Source organism: Homarus americanus, unplaced genomic scaffold (assembly GCF_018991925.1).
Source record: "Homarus americanus isolate GMGI-L3 unplaced genomic scaffold, GMGI_Hamer_2.0 scaffold23070, whole genome shotgun sequence".
Lineage (NCBI taxonomy): Eukaryota > Metazoa > Arthropoda > Malacostraca > Decapoda > Nephropidae > Homarus > Homarus americanus.
The window spans coordinates 8,957-27,756 of NW_024726067.1; the positions used below are offsets into that span (position 1 = coordinate 8,957).

The 18,800-nt window shown below is 43.5% G+C and overlaps 1 protein-coding gene across 1 annotated transcript in view; it reads left to right on the forward strand.

The window, feature by feature from the left end:
- Positions 1-11,954: 11,954 nt before the first annotated feature.
- Positions 11,955-18,800, forward strand: part of LOC121865341 (zwei Ig domain protein zig-8-like) — a gene marked incomplete at its 3' end in the record, with an annotated part of 36,479 nt that continues 29,633 nt past the window's right edge. Inside the window, 1 exon segment of the mRNA XM_042364682.1 lies at positions 11,955-12,543. Coding sequence (XP_042220616.1) covers positions 12,462-12,543 — 82 coding nt within the window.

The following is an 18,800-nucleotide window of genomic DNA, read 5'->3' on the forward strand; positions in this document are numbered from 1 at the left end:
ACATCCAATTAAAAACTCCAGGAACAAATGAGGATGGTGGAAGCGCTGCTGTCTGACCGTGTAATGCGCCCCTTCCCCCACCACACACCTGAGGCCCTCTACTCATCTCCCTCCTCCCCACCAATCCTCCCTTCCTCTACCTAATCCCCTCTCTTCCCTACCATTACCCACCCCTTAGTATCACCTCTCTTTCCTCTCCCCCTCCTCCTCCTCCTTATCCCTTACCTGCTCTCTCCCTATCATCACTACTACCACTATTTACTCTTCCACGCCCCTACTACCACAAACGCCACCACCACTACTACTATTATTTCTACTACCACCATCACTTACCGCCACTAACATCATCTCATATACTCATCGCCTACCCTCATCAAACACCATCACTCTACCACCATCCCCCCTCCCATCACTCTCACCCCTCAACAATCCTTCCCTCCCCGTGTCTCCTCCTCCTCCTCCTCATCCTCCCTCATTTATCCTGCCAACGTTACCCCTCATTTGCCGCCTCCCCCCCTCCTCCCTACCCCTCCTCCTCCTCCTCGAAACACTTCAGGGTAGTTTAGCTTCCAGGTCCACTTGTGCCTGCACCTGAGATAAAGCCCTTCCAGCCCCTGACCCTAACCTCCTCTCCATTCCAGCCCCTGCCCTCCCACCCCAGCCCCTGACACCTTCAGGCCCCCAGTCCTCCCAGCCCCCTGACCCCTCCTAGCTCCTTGACCGTGTCTTAGGGCAAAATGCCTACGTAGGCCTGAGAGTTTCCTTCAAGCAAGATCTCAGGTTTTTCCTGCAGTATTTTCTTTATTTAATATTATTGTGTTTTATGGTATTCTTATACATTAATACCAGATTCTATGATGTATAACTCGTGTATGTTACGTCATTTAAGTGTATAATGCATGTTACGTCATTCATTATAAAGATGTTACGTCATTCATGGTGTATAACTCGTGTATGTTACGTCATTCATGGTGTATAACTCGTGTGTTACGTCATTTATGGTGTATAACTCGAGCATGTTATGTTCATCGGTGTATAACTCGTGGATGTTACGTCATTTATGGTGTATAACTCTCGTGTATGTTACGTCATTCATGGTGTATAACTCGTGGATGTTACGTCATTTATAATTGTATAACTCGTGTATGTTACGTCATTCATAGTGTATAACTCATGTATGTTACGTCATTCATGGTGTATAACTCATTATGTTCGTCATTCATGGTGTATAACTCGTGGATGTTACGTCATTTATGGTTATAACCGTATATTACCATTCATGATTGTATAACTCGTGTATTTACGTCATTCGTGTATAACTCGTGGATGTTCGTCATCTGGTGTATAACTCGTGTATGTTACGTCATTCATAGTGTATAACTCGTGCATGTTATCATTCATGGTGTATAACTCGTGTATGTTACGTCATTCATGGTGTATAACTCGTGCATGTTACTTCATTCATGGTGTATAACTCGTGCATGTTACGTCATTCATGGTGTATAACTCGTGGATGTTACGTCACTCATGGTGTATAACTCGTGTATGTTACGTCATTCATGGTGTATAACTCGTGTTGTTACGTCATTCATGGTGTATAACTCGTGGATGTTACGTCACTCATGTTGTATAACTCGTGTATGTTACGTCATTCATGGTGTATAACTCGTGCATGTTACGTCATTCATGGTGAATAACTCGTGCATGTTACATCATTCATGGTGTATAACTCGTGTATGTTACGTCATTCATGGTGTATAACTCATCATGTTACTTCATTCATGGTGTATAACTCGTGCATTACGTCATTCATGGTGTATAACTCGTGCATGTTACGTCATTCATGGTGTATAACTCGTGTATGTTACGTCATTCATGGTGTATAACTCATGCATGTTACTTCATTCATGGTGTATAACTCGTGTAGTGTTACGTCATTCATGGTGTATAACTCATGCATGTTACTTCATTCATGGTGTATAACTCGTGCATGTTACTTCATTCATGGTATAACTCGTGCATGTTACGTCATTCATGGTGTACTCGTGCATGTTACGTCATTCATAGTGTATAACTCGTGTATGTTACGTCATTCATGGTGTATAACTCATGCATGTTACTTCATTCATGGTGTATAACTCGTGTGTTACGTCATTCATGGTGTATAACTCATGCATGTTACTTCATTCATGGTGTATAACTCGTGCATGTTACTTCATTCATGGTGTATAACTCGTGCATGTTACGTCATTCATGGTGTATAACTCGTGCATGTTACGTCATTCATGGTGTATAACTCGTGTATGTTACGTCATTCATGGTGTATAACTCATGCATGTTACTTCATTCTATTATAACTCGTGTGTGTTACGTCATTCATGGTGTATAACTCGTGTATGTTACGTCATTTATGGTGTATAACCAGTGCATGTTACGTCATTTATGGTGTATAACTCGTGCATGTTACGTCATTCATGGTGTATAACTCGTGTATGTTACGTCATTCATGGTGTATAATATCTTCACAATCTATGGCAACCGATTCATATATACTTGATGTTCAGTTTTTCAATGACGAATTTATTTTATTTTATTTATTTTTCTTTCTTTTTAACAGAATAATATTAATTTAACTTGTATTTCGATTTTTATGGGTTTTTTCTTTATATAATTAGGTGTGAGGTGTGGTATAGGTTCTCAGGGTAAGGGGTGGTGAGGGGTAGGGGTGGTGAGGGGAGGGGTGGTGAGGGTAGGGGTGGTGGGGGTAGGGGTTAGGGAGGGGTATGGAGGGATAGGGGGGTGGGGGGATGTTCACCTAGGCACACATAATAGGTCATCAGCTGTTGTGGGTCAGGTGCAAGACATATTCCTATCTAGCCTAACCTTACCTAACCTGACCTAACCTAACCTGACCTAACCTAGCATAACCTTAACTTAACCTAACCTAGCCTAGCCTATTACCTTACTAACAACCTAACCTAGCCCTAACCTAACCTGACCTAACCTAACCTAACCCTAACCTAGCCTAGCCTAACTAACCTAACCTGACCTGACCTGACCTGACCTGACCTGACCTTACCTAACCTAACCAAACCTAACCTAAATTAACTTAAATGTGGTTGTTTGTGTTGGCTGTTGTCACCTTTCACTAATAATTCCTTTGCCATAACCACCATTACAATCACCACCACTACCACCATTCTCTACCACAATCCTCAACCACCACCACCACCATCTTCTACCCCAATCCTCAACCACACCACTACCACCACCCTTTACCACAATCCCCAACCACCACCACTACCACCATCCTCTATCACTATCCTCAACCACCACCACCCTCTACCACAATCCCCAACCACCATCCTCTACACCACCACCACTACTACCACCACCGTCATTCCCTACCACCTTCACCGTCCCCTGCTACTAACACCACCATCCTCTACCACCACCAGCATCCACTACCACCACCAATTCACTATCACATCATGAACACCACCACCACCATCCTCTACTAATAAACCACTATCCCTACTACCACCACCACCATCTACCACCACCACTACCATCAACATCCACACTACCACCCCACCATCCTCACCACCACCACTACCATCACCATCTCACATCACCATCACCATTCTCACCACCACCACACCACCACACCACCATCACCCCCGCACCTAATTTCCATATCCCAAAGTGGTGGTGCCATATAACGCCAAATTGGCAGAATAAATTTCCTCATTTTACTTCCCATGATGATGATTCAGGCTACCACCCCCCCTAGTGGTGGTAGGGATGTTGGTGGTGGTAGTGGTGGTAGTGATAGTGGTTGGAATGGTATTGGTGGTAGTGATGGTGGTAGGAGTGGTAGGTGATGGTGGTAGGGGTGGGGTAGGTGATAGTGGTGTGAGGTAGTGGTAGGTAGAGGGTAGGTGGTGTGGTGGTAGGAGTGGTAGTGGTAGGTGGTGATGGTGGTGGAGTGGTAGTGGTGGGTGATGGTAGTGATAGTGTTAAGGGTGGTAGTGACGATGGTAGGGATGGTGGTAGTGACGATGGTAAGGATGTTAGTGGTGGTGGTGGTTTGCTAGGTTAGTTAGGTTAGGGAGACCTAGAATATATGCCAAGGACCTTGGTGGTTGAGACACAGAAGACATTATAACACCAATATGAAATAAAGTGGACAGAAATGGTGAGAGGGGAGGGAGGGAGGGAGGGAGGAGGGAGGGAGGAGGAGGAGGGGAGGAGGAGGGAGGAAGGAGGGGAGGTGAAGGAGGAAGGAGGGGGAGGGGTGGAAGGGAGGAGAGGAGGAGGGAGGAGGGTGAAGGGGAGGAGAGGGAGACAGAGAGGAGGGAGGGTGAAAAGGAGAGGAAGGGAGAGGGACAGAGAGGGAGGGGAAGGAGAGGAGAGGGAGGAGGGACAGGGGGGTGAGGGATGAGAGACAGAGAGGGAAAGAAGGGTGGGAAGGAAAGGAGAGGAAGGGAGGAGACAGAGAGGGAGGGGTGAAGGAGAGAGAGGAGGAGAGGAGACAGAGGAGGTGAAGGAGAGGAGAGGGAGGGTGAAGGAGAGGAGAGGGAGGGAGGGAGACAGAGGGAGGGTAAAGAGAGAGGAGGGAGAGGGAGACAGATAGGGAGGGTGTAGGAGAGGAGAGGAGAGGGAGGGAGAGGAAGACAAAGATGGAAGAGGAAGAGACAGAGAGACACGCAGTATTGACACGCATTAAAATATACAAACAGTTAAATTCACACTAAGCTTATTATGCTGCAAAGCTTTTATATCCGTAGTGCTGAGTCACAACCAAACTTTTAATTTACATTTTTGTCAAGCGGCTTACCCGAGTTATGTTATGTAAATGTTTGTTTGTGTAAATAACTAATTCACTAATACTTAACACATATTTTTCTTGGCGATATAAACAGCTGTCAACCTCACCCGAACGTAAACACGACCGATAATTGTGTTGGTCGTTTTATAAGTTCCTTCAGTGTGGTGTAAAGGTCAGTCTGGTCTGTGGTAAAGTGTCGGACTATTTGTGTAAAGTGTGTTTCAAAGCTCATTGTTAGTCGTCAGGGGAATGAGTTTAGAATCTTAGGTTGGGTCGGGTCTGGTCGTTGGGTTGGTCGGTCGTCGGGTCAGGTCAGGTCGGGTCGGGTCGGGTCAGGTTAGGTTAGGTTTAGTGAGAGTGTTGTCCACTGTTCACTGAGGAGGGTGAGGTGGTCAGGTCAGGACGACTTATAACATGATAGAAAAAAGTAGCAGAGAGAGGTAATCCTGGCACTCAGCTCTTAGTCAAACACCGCGATGTGGGGTGACTGTCGCTGTAGTACGAGTGTTGTGTTGTGTTGTGTTGTTGTGTTGTGTTGTTTGTGTTTGTGTATGTTGTGTTGTATTGTGTTGTTGTTGTATTTTTTGTGTTGTATTGTGTTGTGTTGTGTTGTGTTTATTGTGTTGTGTTGTGTTGTATTGTGTGTTGTGTTGTGTTGTGTTGTGTTGTGTTGTGTTGTGTTGTATTGTGTTGTGTTGTGTTGTATTGTGTTGTATTGTGTTGTGTTGTGTTGTGTTGTGTTTTGTGTATTGTGCCGTGTTGTTGTATATTGTATGGTGTGTGTTGCATTATATTGTGGTGTATTGCGTTGTACCTTGTGATGCGTGTAGTGTTGTATGGTGTGTTGTGCGTCCAATAGCACAGTAAATTTAATAAGTTGTAATCATTCCAAATATTAACACTAACTACCCCCAAGATCTATAACAACGTAGGAATAACAAAGACTAACTACATAGATAATTAATTAATGAATTGGGTACACAAGGACTTTTCAATCATTGTATTTAGCTCTTGTTATCTCTGTGTTGTGGGTAGTTGTGTGAGACGACCTTCAGTTTCACTTGTCGCTCCAGTCGTCCATCCAACATTAATCGCCAAGATAAATGTCAGGCTCCGATTATTTTCGTACTGCAGCAAATATTTAAACAGTATCTTGATAGAATGACTTACTTGGTATATTTTCCCCAATTGGTGTGTTTGTGTGTGTGTGTGTGTGTGTGTAATAATAATAATAATAATGATAATTAACGGTTTAATGAAAAAGTCGGCAGCCCGAAGGCTGAAAATATACATTAGGCAAACTGACTTATTAAATACGGAGACATGGGGTGGGTGGGTCGTTTAACAAAAGCTATCATTATTAAAAGGTGAAAGAACAATGATTGAACATACAAATTATTATAGTTTACAGTTGATGGCCCGGGCGTGGGCTGGTCATGGAGACACCAGGTGGTGAGGTGTTCACGTGGTGTAGTAACTCGTCCTCGGGTGTTGATATAAGAACATAAGAAAATAAGGAGTCTGCAACAGGCCGGTTGGCCTGTGCATGGCAGCTCCTGTCGAGAGTTACTACCACTCTCTATCATCCATGAATCTATCTAGCCTCCTTTTGAAACTTTCCAGAGTTCCAGCACTTACTACAAAGTTGCTAAGCTTGTTCCACTCGTCCACCACCCTATTTGTAGACCAGTTCCTTCCTATCTCCCTCCTAAACCTAAACTTATCAACTTAAATCCTTTGCTCGAGTCCTATCCTGCTCGGATATTATAAGAACTTTATCTATATCCTTATTGATTCCTTTCACCCACTTAAATACGTCTATCATATCTCCCGCACTCTTCGTCTTTCTAGAATGCAAGTTTAGTTTCTTTAACCTATCTTGATAGGTTTCACAAGTCAGAATCATTTTTGTCATTCTTCGCTGCACCGACTCCAGTGAATTGATATCCATTCTATAATAAGGGCACCAGAACTGAACAGCATAATCGAGGTGCGGCCTGACTAGCACAAGATATAGTTGCAATAAGACTTCTGCACTCTTATTACTTACACTTCTAGATATATTACCCAATACTCTGTTTGCCTTATTTCGAACATTAACGCACTGTTTTCTAGGCCGTAGGTCCGGGCTTACAAGTACCCCTCGGTCTCTTTCACAAGTCGACTTCTCTAGCTTATTTATTTAAGGCTGTATACATTGACAGTATTTGTTCTTCCAATATTAAATGCAGCTGCACTTGCTGGTGTTGAATTTCATTGCCATTTTCCAGACCACCCTTGCAGTTTATTTTGATCCTCCTGTAATGCATTTGCATCCTGCCCTGAATTAATCTGCCGCCTATTTTGGTGTCATCCGCAAACTTGCTTATGTCACTGCTGATCCCAATATCTAGATCGTTTATGTAGATTATGAACAAGTGGGCCCAGTACTGACCCTGGGAACCCCACTGGTTACACAGCCCCACTCCAGATTTAACACCATCTACGCTGACCCTTTGCGTTCCATCGGTGAGCCATGATTTTATCCAATTTAAAGCTTTCCCTCGATACCATGAGCCTTACTTTTCTCGAAGCCTCTGATGCGGTACTCTGTCAAATGCTTTGCTAAAGTCTAAGTAAATAACATCGTAATTTTCGTCATTATCACTACCTCGAAGACTTTCTAAAACGTCAGCAGATTTGTTTCAAGAATTTTCCTTTGTAAACCCATGTTGAGAGTCGTAGATTAATTTGCTTTTCTCTAAATGCGATCGGATGCTATCTGCTATAATTGACTCAAGAAATTTCCCCACTACTGACGTCAAACTGATCATTTGATAATTTAGCTCCTGTCTCCTTTTGAATAGGTTCTACATTTGCCTGTTTCACAAGTCTGGCACAACTCCGTGTCTAATGATTTTGTAAATAAATTTAGGGTCCACTAATCTGTTCCCTACACTCTTTCAAGACTCGAGAAAATTTCATCCAGCCCTGGGGATTTTGTCTTCTTTAGTTTATTTATCCTCTTAAAACATCCTCTTTTGTGATAGTGATATTCTTTAATTTCTCTTTTCCCCTAAATATCAGTTCCACCTCTGAAATTTCCTCAAGAATTTCTTCTGTGAAAACTGATAGGAAGTAGCTGTTCAATGCTTTGCTTATTTCTTCGCTGCCATTGATCAGTTCCCCCCTCCTGACTTTAAAGGCCCAAATTTGTCCTTGACCTTTGTCCTATATACCTGGAAAAATCCCTTGGGATTCGCCTTGGATTCTCTTGCTATTCTGATTTCATAGTCTCTCTTTGATTTCCTTACATTTTTCTTCACATTCCTAGATAGTTCATTATACCTATTTCTGAGCTGATCCTCACGTGGTCATGGAGACATCGGGTGGTGTGATGTTCACGTGGTGTGGTAACTCGTCTTCGGGTGTTGATATGAGGGACCTCACGTAGTCATGGGGACACCGGGTGGTGTGGGTGGCGTTACACAGTACTTCACTGCGCGGTGATGTTGTGTTATCCCGTAGTCAGGTGCACAGCCCTCTGTTGTTCCCAGGGTGGACGGATTAGCACCTCCTTGTCAGAAGATGGTGGTTAGTTCCCCGGGGTGCTTATCTCACTGGTGGGTCGTGGCTTTCACTGGTACTGTCTAGTGCTGAATTCACTGGCTTAAACACTGTTCATACTGTTCAACACTGATCCCACTTTTCGAAACAGAAATTGTCACTTATGTAGATATCCCTAGTCGTGAGGATGGGTCGAGAGAGGACTTGGGAATGGGCCGACGTTGGCCAGGGGGCAGCGCTGCATAACGAACAGCACCTGAATAGGTGCGTCTGACCTCTACCATGTCCAAAAACAAACCTCGGAGGCCTGGTAGTGAGTCCCTGACATAACCTGACCTGATAGTTGAGAACAGGTGTTGTATGATGGGGTCTCAGCTGGTGAAAGGGATAACCTACCCAGCTGGTTCATATAATGTTCCTTGTCACCACCTGCTTCCTGGGGGCTAAGGGGGGGGGGGGGGGAGGTTGGAGGAGAGGGGTGAGGAGGAGAGGGTGAGGGAGGAAAGGGGGTGAGGGAGGAAGGGGGTGAGAGAGGAAATGGGGTTAGATTATCTCTGCTTCCCTCCACCTATCCCCCCTCCCTTCCTCTACTCCCCCCCCCCCCTTCTCTCACTATGTCTCCTTAAGGTAAACACTCCTCACTTCTCCTCATTATTTCCTCCTACATAAACCTAAACCAATTATCTTCTCTTATTCTTCATTATTATTCTCTTTCATCTCTCATTTTCCTTCTCTTTTATCTTTCTCTCTCTCTCTCACCTTTTTATGATGTCAGAATGTTTGTTTGTCTCGTGAGAAACAGTTGAAATGTTTCATTGTTTGTGTTTGTTGTTGTTGTTGTTTATTGTGTTTTCATATTGTTGTGGTTTGTAGTCGTTTTATTGTTTACTTATTGTAGTGTTTTATTTTTGTTTTATCGTTGTTTTATTGCGGTCTGAACAGTGAGGCTGAAAGAGATGAAAACAATACCGTGTGTGTGTGTGTGTGTGTGTGTGTGTGTGTGTGTGTGTGTGTGTGTGTGTGTGTGTGTGTGTGTGTGTGTGTGTGTGTGTGTACACTGTAATAATTATTGTACCTGTGGTGTAATGGTCAGCATCCTAACTTCGTAAGCGAGCGGACCCGGGTTCGATCCCCGGGCAGGGTGAAACTATGGGCAAGTTTCTTTACACCATTTGCCTCTGTCTACCCAGCAGTAATTGGGAACCTGGATGTTAATCGATTTGCGGATCGTATTCCGAGGTAATGGTTAACCAGTGCGGTTGGCGAGTTGTTCGGTGTTCTCGGACTATTCCTTGACACTGGGTCATGCAGCTCGTTAACTTAGGGTGTGGTTGTTGTGTTGGCGACAGCTTCTACACCTTAAACAAATTCACGCCTAGGTGGTCCTAGGGCCGGCCATCCTCGTTACGTCATTATTATAGACTTACTAAATAACGTGCTAGATGAAACTCAGACATACATTTAAATAACAGCAACAAAAAACATCAACATCTCATTAAAAGAAAATTTCCTTCTTTCCAGAGACGAAGAGACCAGCTGTGAGACCCTCAAGAGCTACAGACCAACAGCAAGCACCTCAAGTTACCTGTAATCTACACCAACATACCTGGGAAGACAACCCACCTTACGTACGACAACTCGAGCACATATCAGGGACCAAGTTGACAGGAGAAAACTTAGATGGTCGTAAGTTAACCAGACGGATCTTATATGGTGAGACTCGGCCCTCCACACACACACACGGTCCATCACTCAGACGGAAGCCATGTATGAGAGGTCCAGGAGCCGTACAGGTGTGTCTAGTGTTGGTCCACTGATCCTCACACCTGTGGCCGAGCGTGAACACCTCCTGCTACACATGGAAATATCTAGTCGAGGCTGAAGAAGGAGGACTTTTGCTTGATCATTAGTCTTAAGGCTGGTCTTGAACACCTTTGATCTGGTCGTGAACACCTTTGATCAGACTTAAAGACCTTTCTATGGCTGTTGTTAATCCTCGACTGAACGTTTGTCATGAACCAAAAGGTGAAGAAGTGTGTGGTAAAAGGTAAGAACATTTACCCCTGAGTGAGAACATGTGGCCAAGTGTTACTCTGTGGCCATAAATGAAAGTATGAAGATCTGTGAAAATATTTAAGACTTTCGGTCACTTGTGGCAACCTAAGGCCAGAAGGAACAACTATTGAAACAAAAATAACGAAATTCAATATAGTAAAACACGAAGAAAAAATCAAACGAATAAATACTAAAAAAAATCGAAACTCATAATAATGCTAAACATTAAATTACAGTTAAAAGTAATAAAAATAAACTGTGATACAATTAAGAGCAGCAATAACAACTCCATGTTTTAAAAAAAATTGTAATATCCAAACTACGAGATTTTTTGTAATAATAAGTACAGAAAGAAGACTTGATAACACTGTACCATAACACAATACAGTGGCGGGTGTGAGAGTTTGGCCTCACCATAAGTTCCTACCAATCATATGACCTAAACCAATACCTGCGTCGACCAATCATATGACCTAAACCAATACCTGCGTCGACCAATCATATGACCTAAACCAATACCTGCGTCGACCAATCATATGACCTAAACCAATACCTGCGTCGACCAATCATATGACCTAAACCAATACCTGCGTCGACCAATCATATGACCTAAAATAATACCTGTGGCGTCGAGTGAAGTTTGTGTTAATTACTATACCAACACGAGGAGAAACATAAGGTAAATAAGGTATTCTCTACCTGTGTGTGTGTGGTGCTATAGGAGTGGTGGTAAAGAGTAAACACAGTATATGTCTTAACACAGGAGGTCAATGTACATAAGTGTTCAATGATTCGGTGTAAGTGAGACGAAGTGACGATTATATCACTTAAGGAGAGACAGAGAGACAAAAGAGACACACAGAGATAGAGATCGTTCTATAGTTCTCATAACCTTAAAATACTAGAAACTAAAACGAAGAAATATTGGCAGTTGAGTTACGTGAAAGGCGTCATAGTGTTTAATATATAAAGGAAAGGAAAATATTGTGTTTATAGAAAAAGGATATAATTAAAGTTTATTAAGATATTAGAACACACACACACACACACACACACACACACACACACACACACACACACACACACACACACAGCCATTAGATAAAGGTTCACAGATCAAGACAAAACTTTCCAACTTTAGACTCAAAATAAATATCGAACTGAAGGGCAGGAGGCTCTTGAGCCCCACCACCACCAGGGAACAACGAGAGGCTCTTGAACCCCCACCACCACCAGGGGGGGGAGTAACAGAGAGGCTCTTGAACCCCACCACCACCAGAGAGATAACAGGCTCTTGAACCCCCACCACCATCAGGGAGTAACAGAAATCCTTAGACTTCACCATCAGGGAGTAACAGGCTCTTAACAGACCCCACCACCAGGGGGAGTAACGAGAGGCTCTTGGACCCCCACCACCTGCAGGGGAGTAACGAGAGGCTCTTGGAACCCCACCACCCATCAGGGAGTAACAGGGGCTCTTGAGACTACCACCATCGGGGAGTAACAGGCTCTTGGGCCCCACCACCAGGGAGTAACGAGAGGCTCTTGAACCCCACCACCATCAGGGAGTAACGAGAGGCTCTTGAACCCCACCACCACCAGGGAGTAACGAGAGGCTCTTGAACCCCCCCACCACCACCAGGGAGTAACGAGAGGCTCTTGATTGTGTTGCACGAGACAAAAATCACATCTCTCACCACCCTAGAGACTCACAACTCATCACAACCACAACCTCATCGAATCTACAGCCAAAACATACCTCCAACACCCTCAACGAAGGAAGGACTAATTCTTCCCCCAAACACAACACCACAGAACACAGCCACAAGGGGAGAGAAAAGGATTCGTCTTTAATTAACACAACAAGACAACAACGACAAATTCACATCACTGTTGAAGATAAAAAAAAAGAGAGGAAAATAAATAACAATCGACAAAAAAAACTGAAACATTATCAGTATAGAGTGGACCAGTCAGCCAGTCAGTGAACCAGCCAGTCATCCAGTCAGCCAGTCAGCCAACCACAACAATGCTACAAGAGAGAACAGCTGGGACGCATCGCCACCTCCTCCTCTTCCTCCTCCTCCTACTACAACTACTATTCATGACAGGTAAGTAAACGACCTGAGCTTTTTTCCTCAACACGAGAATTCTGGGAGGCTAATTTGCATATCCAGAGGTTAGAGGATGGGGGAGGGGGTTGGGAGAGGTTGGAGGGCTGAGGGAGGGAGGGAGGGAGAGGTTTGGAGGGGAAGGGGTGAGGCAGAGGGAGGAGGGCGGTGTTAGAGAGAGAAGGGGTGAGGGAGAATGGATAGAGGGGAGGGAGGAATGAAAGAGGAAGGGGTGAGGTGAGAGGGATGGGTTGGGGGGGGAAGGATGAAACCAGGATCTTTGAGGGTTTAATAGTATGTTGTTTTTTACTTAATGTTGAGGGAAATAAAGCAATTACAGGTGCCAGAGATTGTATTGTTGTTGTTGCTGAGGGGGCGAGAGACAAGGTTGTTTGTTCCCTTCTCTTGTTCACTCTAGGTGTGTTGGGGCTGTGTTGGGGATGTGTTGGGGCTGTGTTGGGGATATGTTGGGGCTGTAATTTGGGGATATGTTGGAGCTGTGTTGGGGCTGCTATATTGGGGATAATGTTGGGGCTGTGTATTAGGGGATATGCTGTGGAGCTGTGTACAGTAAACTGTGATGCTCTGTGTTAGGGCGTTGGAGTGTGTGTGTGTGTGTGTGTGTGTGTGTGTGTGTGTGTGTGTGTGTGTGTGTGTGTGTGTGTGTGTGTGTGTGTGTGTTCCTTTGGTCTCTCTCTGTGCGTCATGACATTTACCTTCATTCGTTTTATTTGGATTCTGTTTCGTGTTGTGCACTTTTTCTTCCCACCACTCTCTCTCTCTCTCTCTCTCTCTCTCTCTCTCTCTCTCTCTCTCTCTCTCTCTCTCTCTCCACCATGAGTGAGTGAGTTTCATAGTTATGTTATGTTTCACCTCCGGCTCTTTTGTACTAGTTTACGACCCCTTCCTACCTGTGTGTACCTGGTGAGCTGTGTATCTCTCTGTCTTATACCTGGTGAGCCATGTCTGTCTGTCTGTCTGTCTGTCCTATACCTGGTGAGCAATGTCTGTCTGTCTGTTTTATACCTGGTGAGTTATATCTGTCTGTCTGTCTGTCCTATACCTGGTGAGCAATGTCTGTCTGTCTGTCCTATACCTGGTGAGCAATGTCTGTCTGTCTGCCTGTCACTGTCACTTGACCTGAGTTTTCTATACGGTATTAACCAACCCACACACAACACGACTCACCCCAGCTGACTCTTTTAAAACCATCAAGTTTGGTCCAACCTGAAACCTCCAACTTCAATAGGATTTTCCCTTCAAGTGACATTAAGTGATAAATTGAGTCTCACTTGTATTCGCTGTTAATAAGATTTTGTGTTTGACGTAATTAAATCTAGTATATTAATCCTCCGAGTGAGTTTTGTTATACACTATGTTGATGAAGGTATGCAAATAATATACCTAGAGAGTACAGGTATAAAAACAATATATACAGTACAGGTATACAAACAATATATACAGTACAGGTATACAAACAATGTACATAAACAGTACAGGTATACACACACAATATACACAGACGGTAGAGGTACAGTATACACTCAGAGTATTGGACATATTAGTGAAGGAGAGAACACGAGAGAAAGTGACTTATTGATAAATCCCACTTAGGACTGAGTAGAGACAGGTGTTAGGCCTTGTCTGTGGTGGCAGCCAGGTGAGGCGCCCCGAATGACTTGCTAACACCTCACATATACAAACACTGCTGACACCTACAACTACAAACACACCTGGCACTACACCTGATGAACGTAAACAAACACAGCTGATAAATGTAAACAAACACAGCTGATGAACGTAAACAAACACAGCTGATGAACGTAAACAAACACAGCTGATAAATGTAAACAAACACAGCTGATGAACGTAAACAAACACAGCTGATGAACATAAACAAACACAGCTGATAAACATAAACAAACACAGCTGATAAACATAAACAAACACAGCTGATGAACGTAAACAAACACAGCTGATGAACGTAAACAAACACAGCTGATGAACATAAACAAACACAGCTGATAAACATAAACAAACACAGCTGATGAACGCAGCAAACACAGCTGATAAGCATAAACAAACACAGCTGATAAACGCCAAGCAAACACGGCTGATAAGCGTAAACAAACACAGCTGATAAACGCAAACAAACACAGCTGATAAAGCATAAACAAACACAGCTGATAAACGTAAACAAACACGGCTGATAAACGCAAGCATTGGCTGATGAACGTAAACAAACACAGCTGATGAACATAAACAAAACACAGCTGATAAACATAAACAAACACAGCTGATAAACGTAAACAAACACAGCTGATAAACATAAACAAACACAGCTGATAAACATAAACAAACACAGCTGATAAACGTAAACAAACACAGCTGATAAACGTAAACAAACACAGCTGATAAACATAAACAAACACAGCTGATAAACATAAACAAACACAGCTGATGAACGTAAACAAACACAGCTGATGAACGTAAACAAACACAGCTGATAAACATAAACAAACACAGCTGATAAACATAAACAAACACAGCTGATAAACATAAACAAACACAGCTGATAAACATAAACAAACACAGCTGATAATCATAAACAAACACAGCTGATGAACATAAACAAACACAGCTGATGAACGTAAACAAACACAGCTGATGAACGTAAACAAACACAGCTGATGAACGTAAACAAACACAGCTGATAAACATAAACAAACACAGCTGATGCCTACCACATGTTATCTATCCTCGCGTCTATACTGAGACAGATAAGGGGATACAAAAACAGTAATAAAAGAGAAGTAATAAAAATGAATAAAATATTAACAAAGACATAAAGAGATACTGTAAATATCAAAGGCAACAAGACATCATAGACACATAACTACGTCATCATCTCCCTAATTTGCATATGTGGTTTAGAGTGAGATTTTGAAAGGAGAAAAAAAATCACATTAATTTTACGAAGATTTTTATGATTTTTTTTTGTGTGTTTATAATTGAGTCGTTATAGGTTAGGGTAGGTTAGGGTTGGTTAGGTTAGGGTTGGTTAGGTTAGGGTTGGTTAGGTTAGGGTTGGTTAGGGTTGGTTAGGTTAGGGTTGGTTAGGTTAGATTAGGTTAGGTTAGATTAGGTTAGGGTAGGTTAGGGTTGCTTAGGTTAGGGTTGGTTAGGTTAGGTCAGATTAGGTTAGGGTTGGTTAGGTTAGGTTAGGTTAGGGTAGGTTAGGTTAGTGTTGCTTAGGTTAGGGTTGGTTAGGTTTGGGTAGGTTAGGTTAGGGTTGCTTAGGTTAGGGTTGGTTAGCTTAGGTTAGGGTAGGTTAGGGTTGGCTAGGTTAGGTTAGGTTCATATATATTTACATGATTAATTTCAGATTATCTTCACTATACACAATGTACAGTTAATGTCTTCTAATGTCTACAGTTGGCTCATTCACCTCTGTATACTGTCCTATTAATAACATCAATAACAAAAACAATAATAACAACAGAAATAACAATAATAACAACAACAATAAAATAACACCAATGACAACAACAGCAACAACAACAATAACAATAATAATAACAACAATAATAATAACAATAACAAGAATAATAACAACACAAACAACAACAACAACAATAATAATAATAATAATAATAATAATAATAATAATAATAATAATAATAATAATAATAATAATAATAATAATAATAATAAAACAAAAATAACAAGAAATTCCTACCAAGACTTTCATGTGTCTCTATACTGTGTTAGTTCAACTTATCGTCAATAATTCCTGACGGGAGGGAGTATTGACCACTACACACATCACACCATAACCACACCAAGACGATTTGTTGATAAATAGGGCAACTTTAACCAAGAAACAGTCTCTCTCTCTCTCTCTCTCTCTCTCTCTCTCTCTTAGATATATGATGAAGTCCTTATCTCCGGCGGTAACTGAAATAGCTGATGTTTTGTGAGTTGATTAGCTAATTTTCCGAGTAAATGATGTAGGCTTTGTGGAGGTGGGCCAAGGCATCGGGTGTACCATCTGTCTGTCTGTCTGTCTGTCTGTCTGTCTGTCTGTCTGTCTGTCTCGAGTGGAACAAACCTTTAAGTAAACGCCACCACTGACACACTCTTTGACTCACCTGTCTACTACTGGGCGCTTATCTTGTTACCTGTGATGACGAACTCAGGTGAATGTTCTGTATATATATATAGCGTACCTCTCATGATAGGTTAGGTTAGGTTAGGGTTGGAATCGGTTAGGTTAGGTTTCGGTACATTAGGAGGCAGTGTGACCAGCATTACACTCGCCCGCATCATCCCCCCAGTACAGTCAACAGTAGAAGTTCGTCCCGGTCAACCTGCATGGGATGAGGCAGGTGATTCTGGTTCATAGTCACGGGTGGGTGGACTAAGGGAGCCCCGAGCGGGAACCAGTGAACCTTAGGACACGAGGCGAGAGCTGTATCCACTGGGCCGCCGCTCACCTGAATAACATGTTACCAAGCGCAAAAAATTATTTAATATACTACAATAAAGCAAAACGTGTATTCAAACAATAGAGGAAAAAACTATGACAATATGTGTTAAAACAATATCACAGTAAAAGAAACAGATACAATTTATTACGACATAAACTAATTGTTGAATGCTGTTGTGAAATATATTCTAATGAAACAAACATTTATATTTAACTTAATATTACGTTAGTTTCTGTAGTTGTCATCATTATATTGGTGTTTATTGTAACACACACACACACACACACACACACACACAGGTATATCTTATAATAGTCTATCTTTCTCACACCTTCCAATGTTTACCTGTGTGGCGGTGATCAGAATCATGACCGACTCGCCATCAGCGGCTGTCATTCATTCTCTCTACCTGTTATAATTCAGGTGTTCCTCAGCGGTACTCCTAAGATATCTATTTATGGTCACTGCAGTCATTCATACCACCAGCCATCACCACCACGTCCATCACCGCAACCCTCCCTACCCCTCCTTGATGCTATGTTGTCTTGTCATGTACATATCTCTCTCTCTCTCTCTCTCTCTCTCTCTCTCTCACACACACACACACCACCGACACACCCCAATCTCCTCAACAAACCGTAACTAACACTGTATAAATTTCTGCGTGTCACTTATTTCCGGGTTTTAAATTAGTCATCCCGCTTCTCACGCACACCAGCCTCTCACCCACTTCCAACCTGCTTATGTCTTTTACAGCCAAAGGCCAGGATTCACACCCAGACAGACATATCGACTCAGTTGTTCCCTTGTATAATATGTATAATAATCCCGTCCGCTTGGTCCCTGAGCTGTTCGTCTTATATGCGATTAATCACAGGTTCAGTAAATAATTACATAGTCTGGTGCAGTTTGTTGATGGTGGGAGAACCTGTGAGTGGAACAGCAGCCTAGAGGGTGGTCTGACCTATTAACTGCTAAATACAATTACTTGGGGTTGTGAGAGGGATCCACTGCTCACCCCTCCCGCCCCTCTCATTACGTGTACAGTAAATTCTTTTAACACGTAAGATAGAGAGAGAGAGAGACAACAATCCGTGTGCATGAACCTGGATGTTTCTGATCAAACAGGTGACTCATGACGAATTCACGGCACGAAATATTTAGCGTGTAACCTTCTGTAGTGAGGGAAGTTTGCCAGCTGTGGGGTTGTGTTCCTGACATCCTAAGATCAGGGTTCACTTGCTGATGTTTTTTTTTACCAGAAAAGGGCAGCAGGTGTATGGGGGAGTACTGGGTGGGGGCGGGAGGTGTGTGGGGAGTACTGGGTGGGGCAGCAGGTGTAGGGAAGGGGCAGGTGTGTGAGGGAGTACTGGGTGGGGGCAGCAGGTGTATACTGGGTGGGGCAGCAGGTGTGTGGGAGTACTGGGTGGGGGCAGGAGGTGTGGGGGAGTACTGGGTGGGGGCAGGGTGTGTGGGGGAGTACTGGGTGGGGGCAACAGGTGTGTGAGGGAGTACTGGTGGGGGGCAGCAGGTGTATGGGGAGTACTGGGTGGGGGCAGCAGGTGTGGGGGAGTACTGGGTGGGGGCAGCAGGTGTGGGGGAGCACTGGGTGGGGCAGCAGGTGAGGGAGCACTGGGTGGGGCAGCTGGGTGGGTGTGGGTGGGGGGCAGGTGTGTGGGGACTGGGTGGGGGCACTGTGGGGGCAGAGTACTGGGTGGGGCAGGTGTGTGGGGAGTACTGGGTGGGGGCAGGGGTGTGTGGGGGACT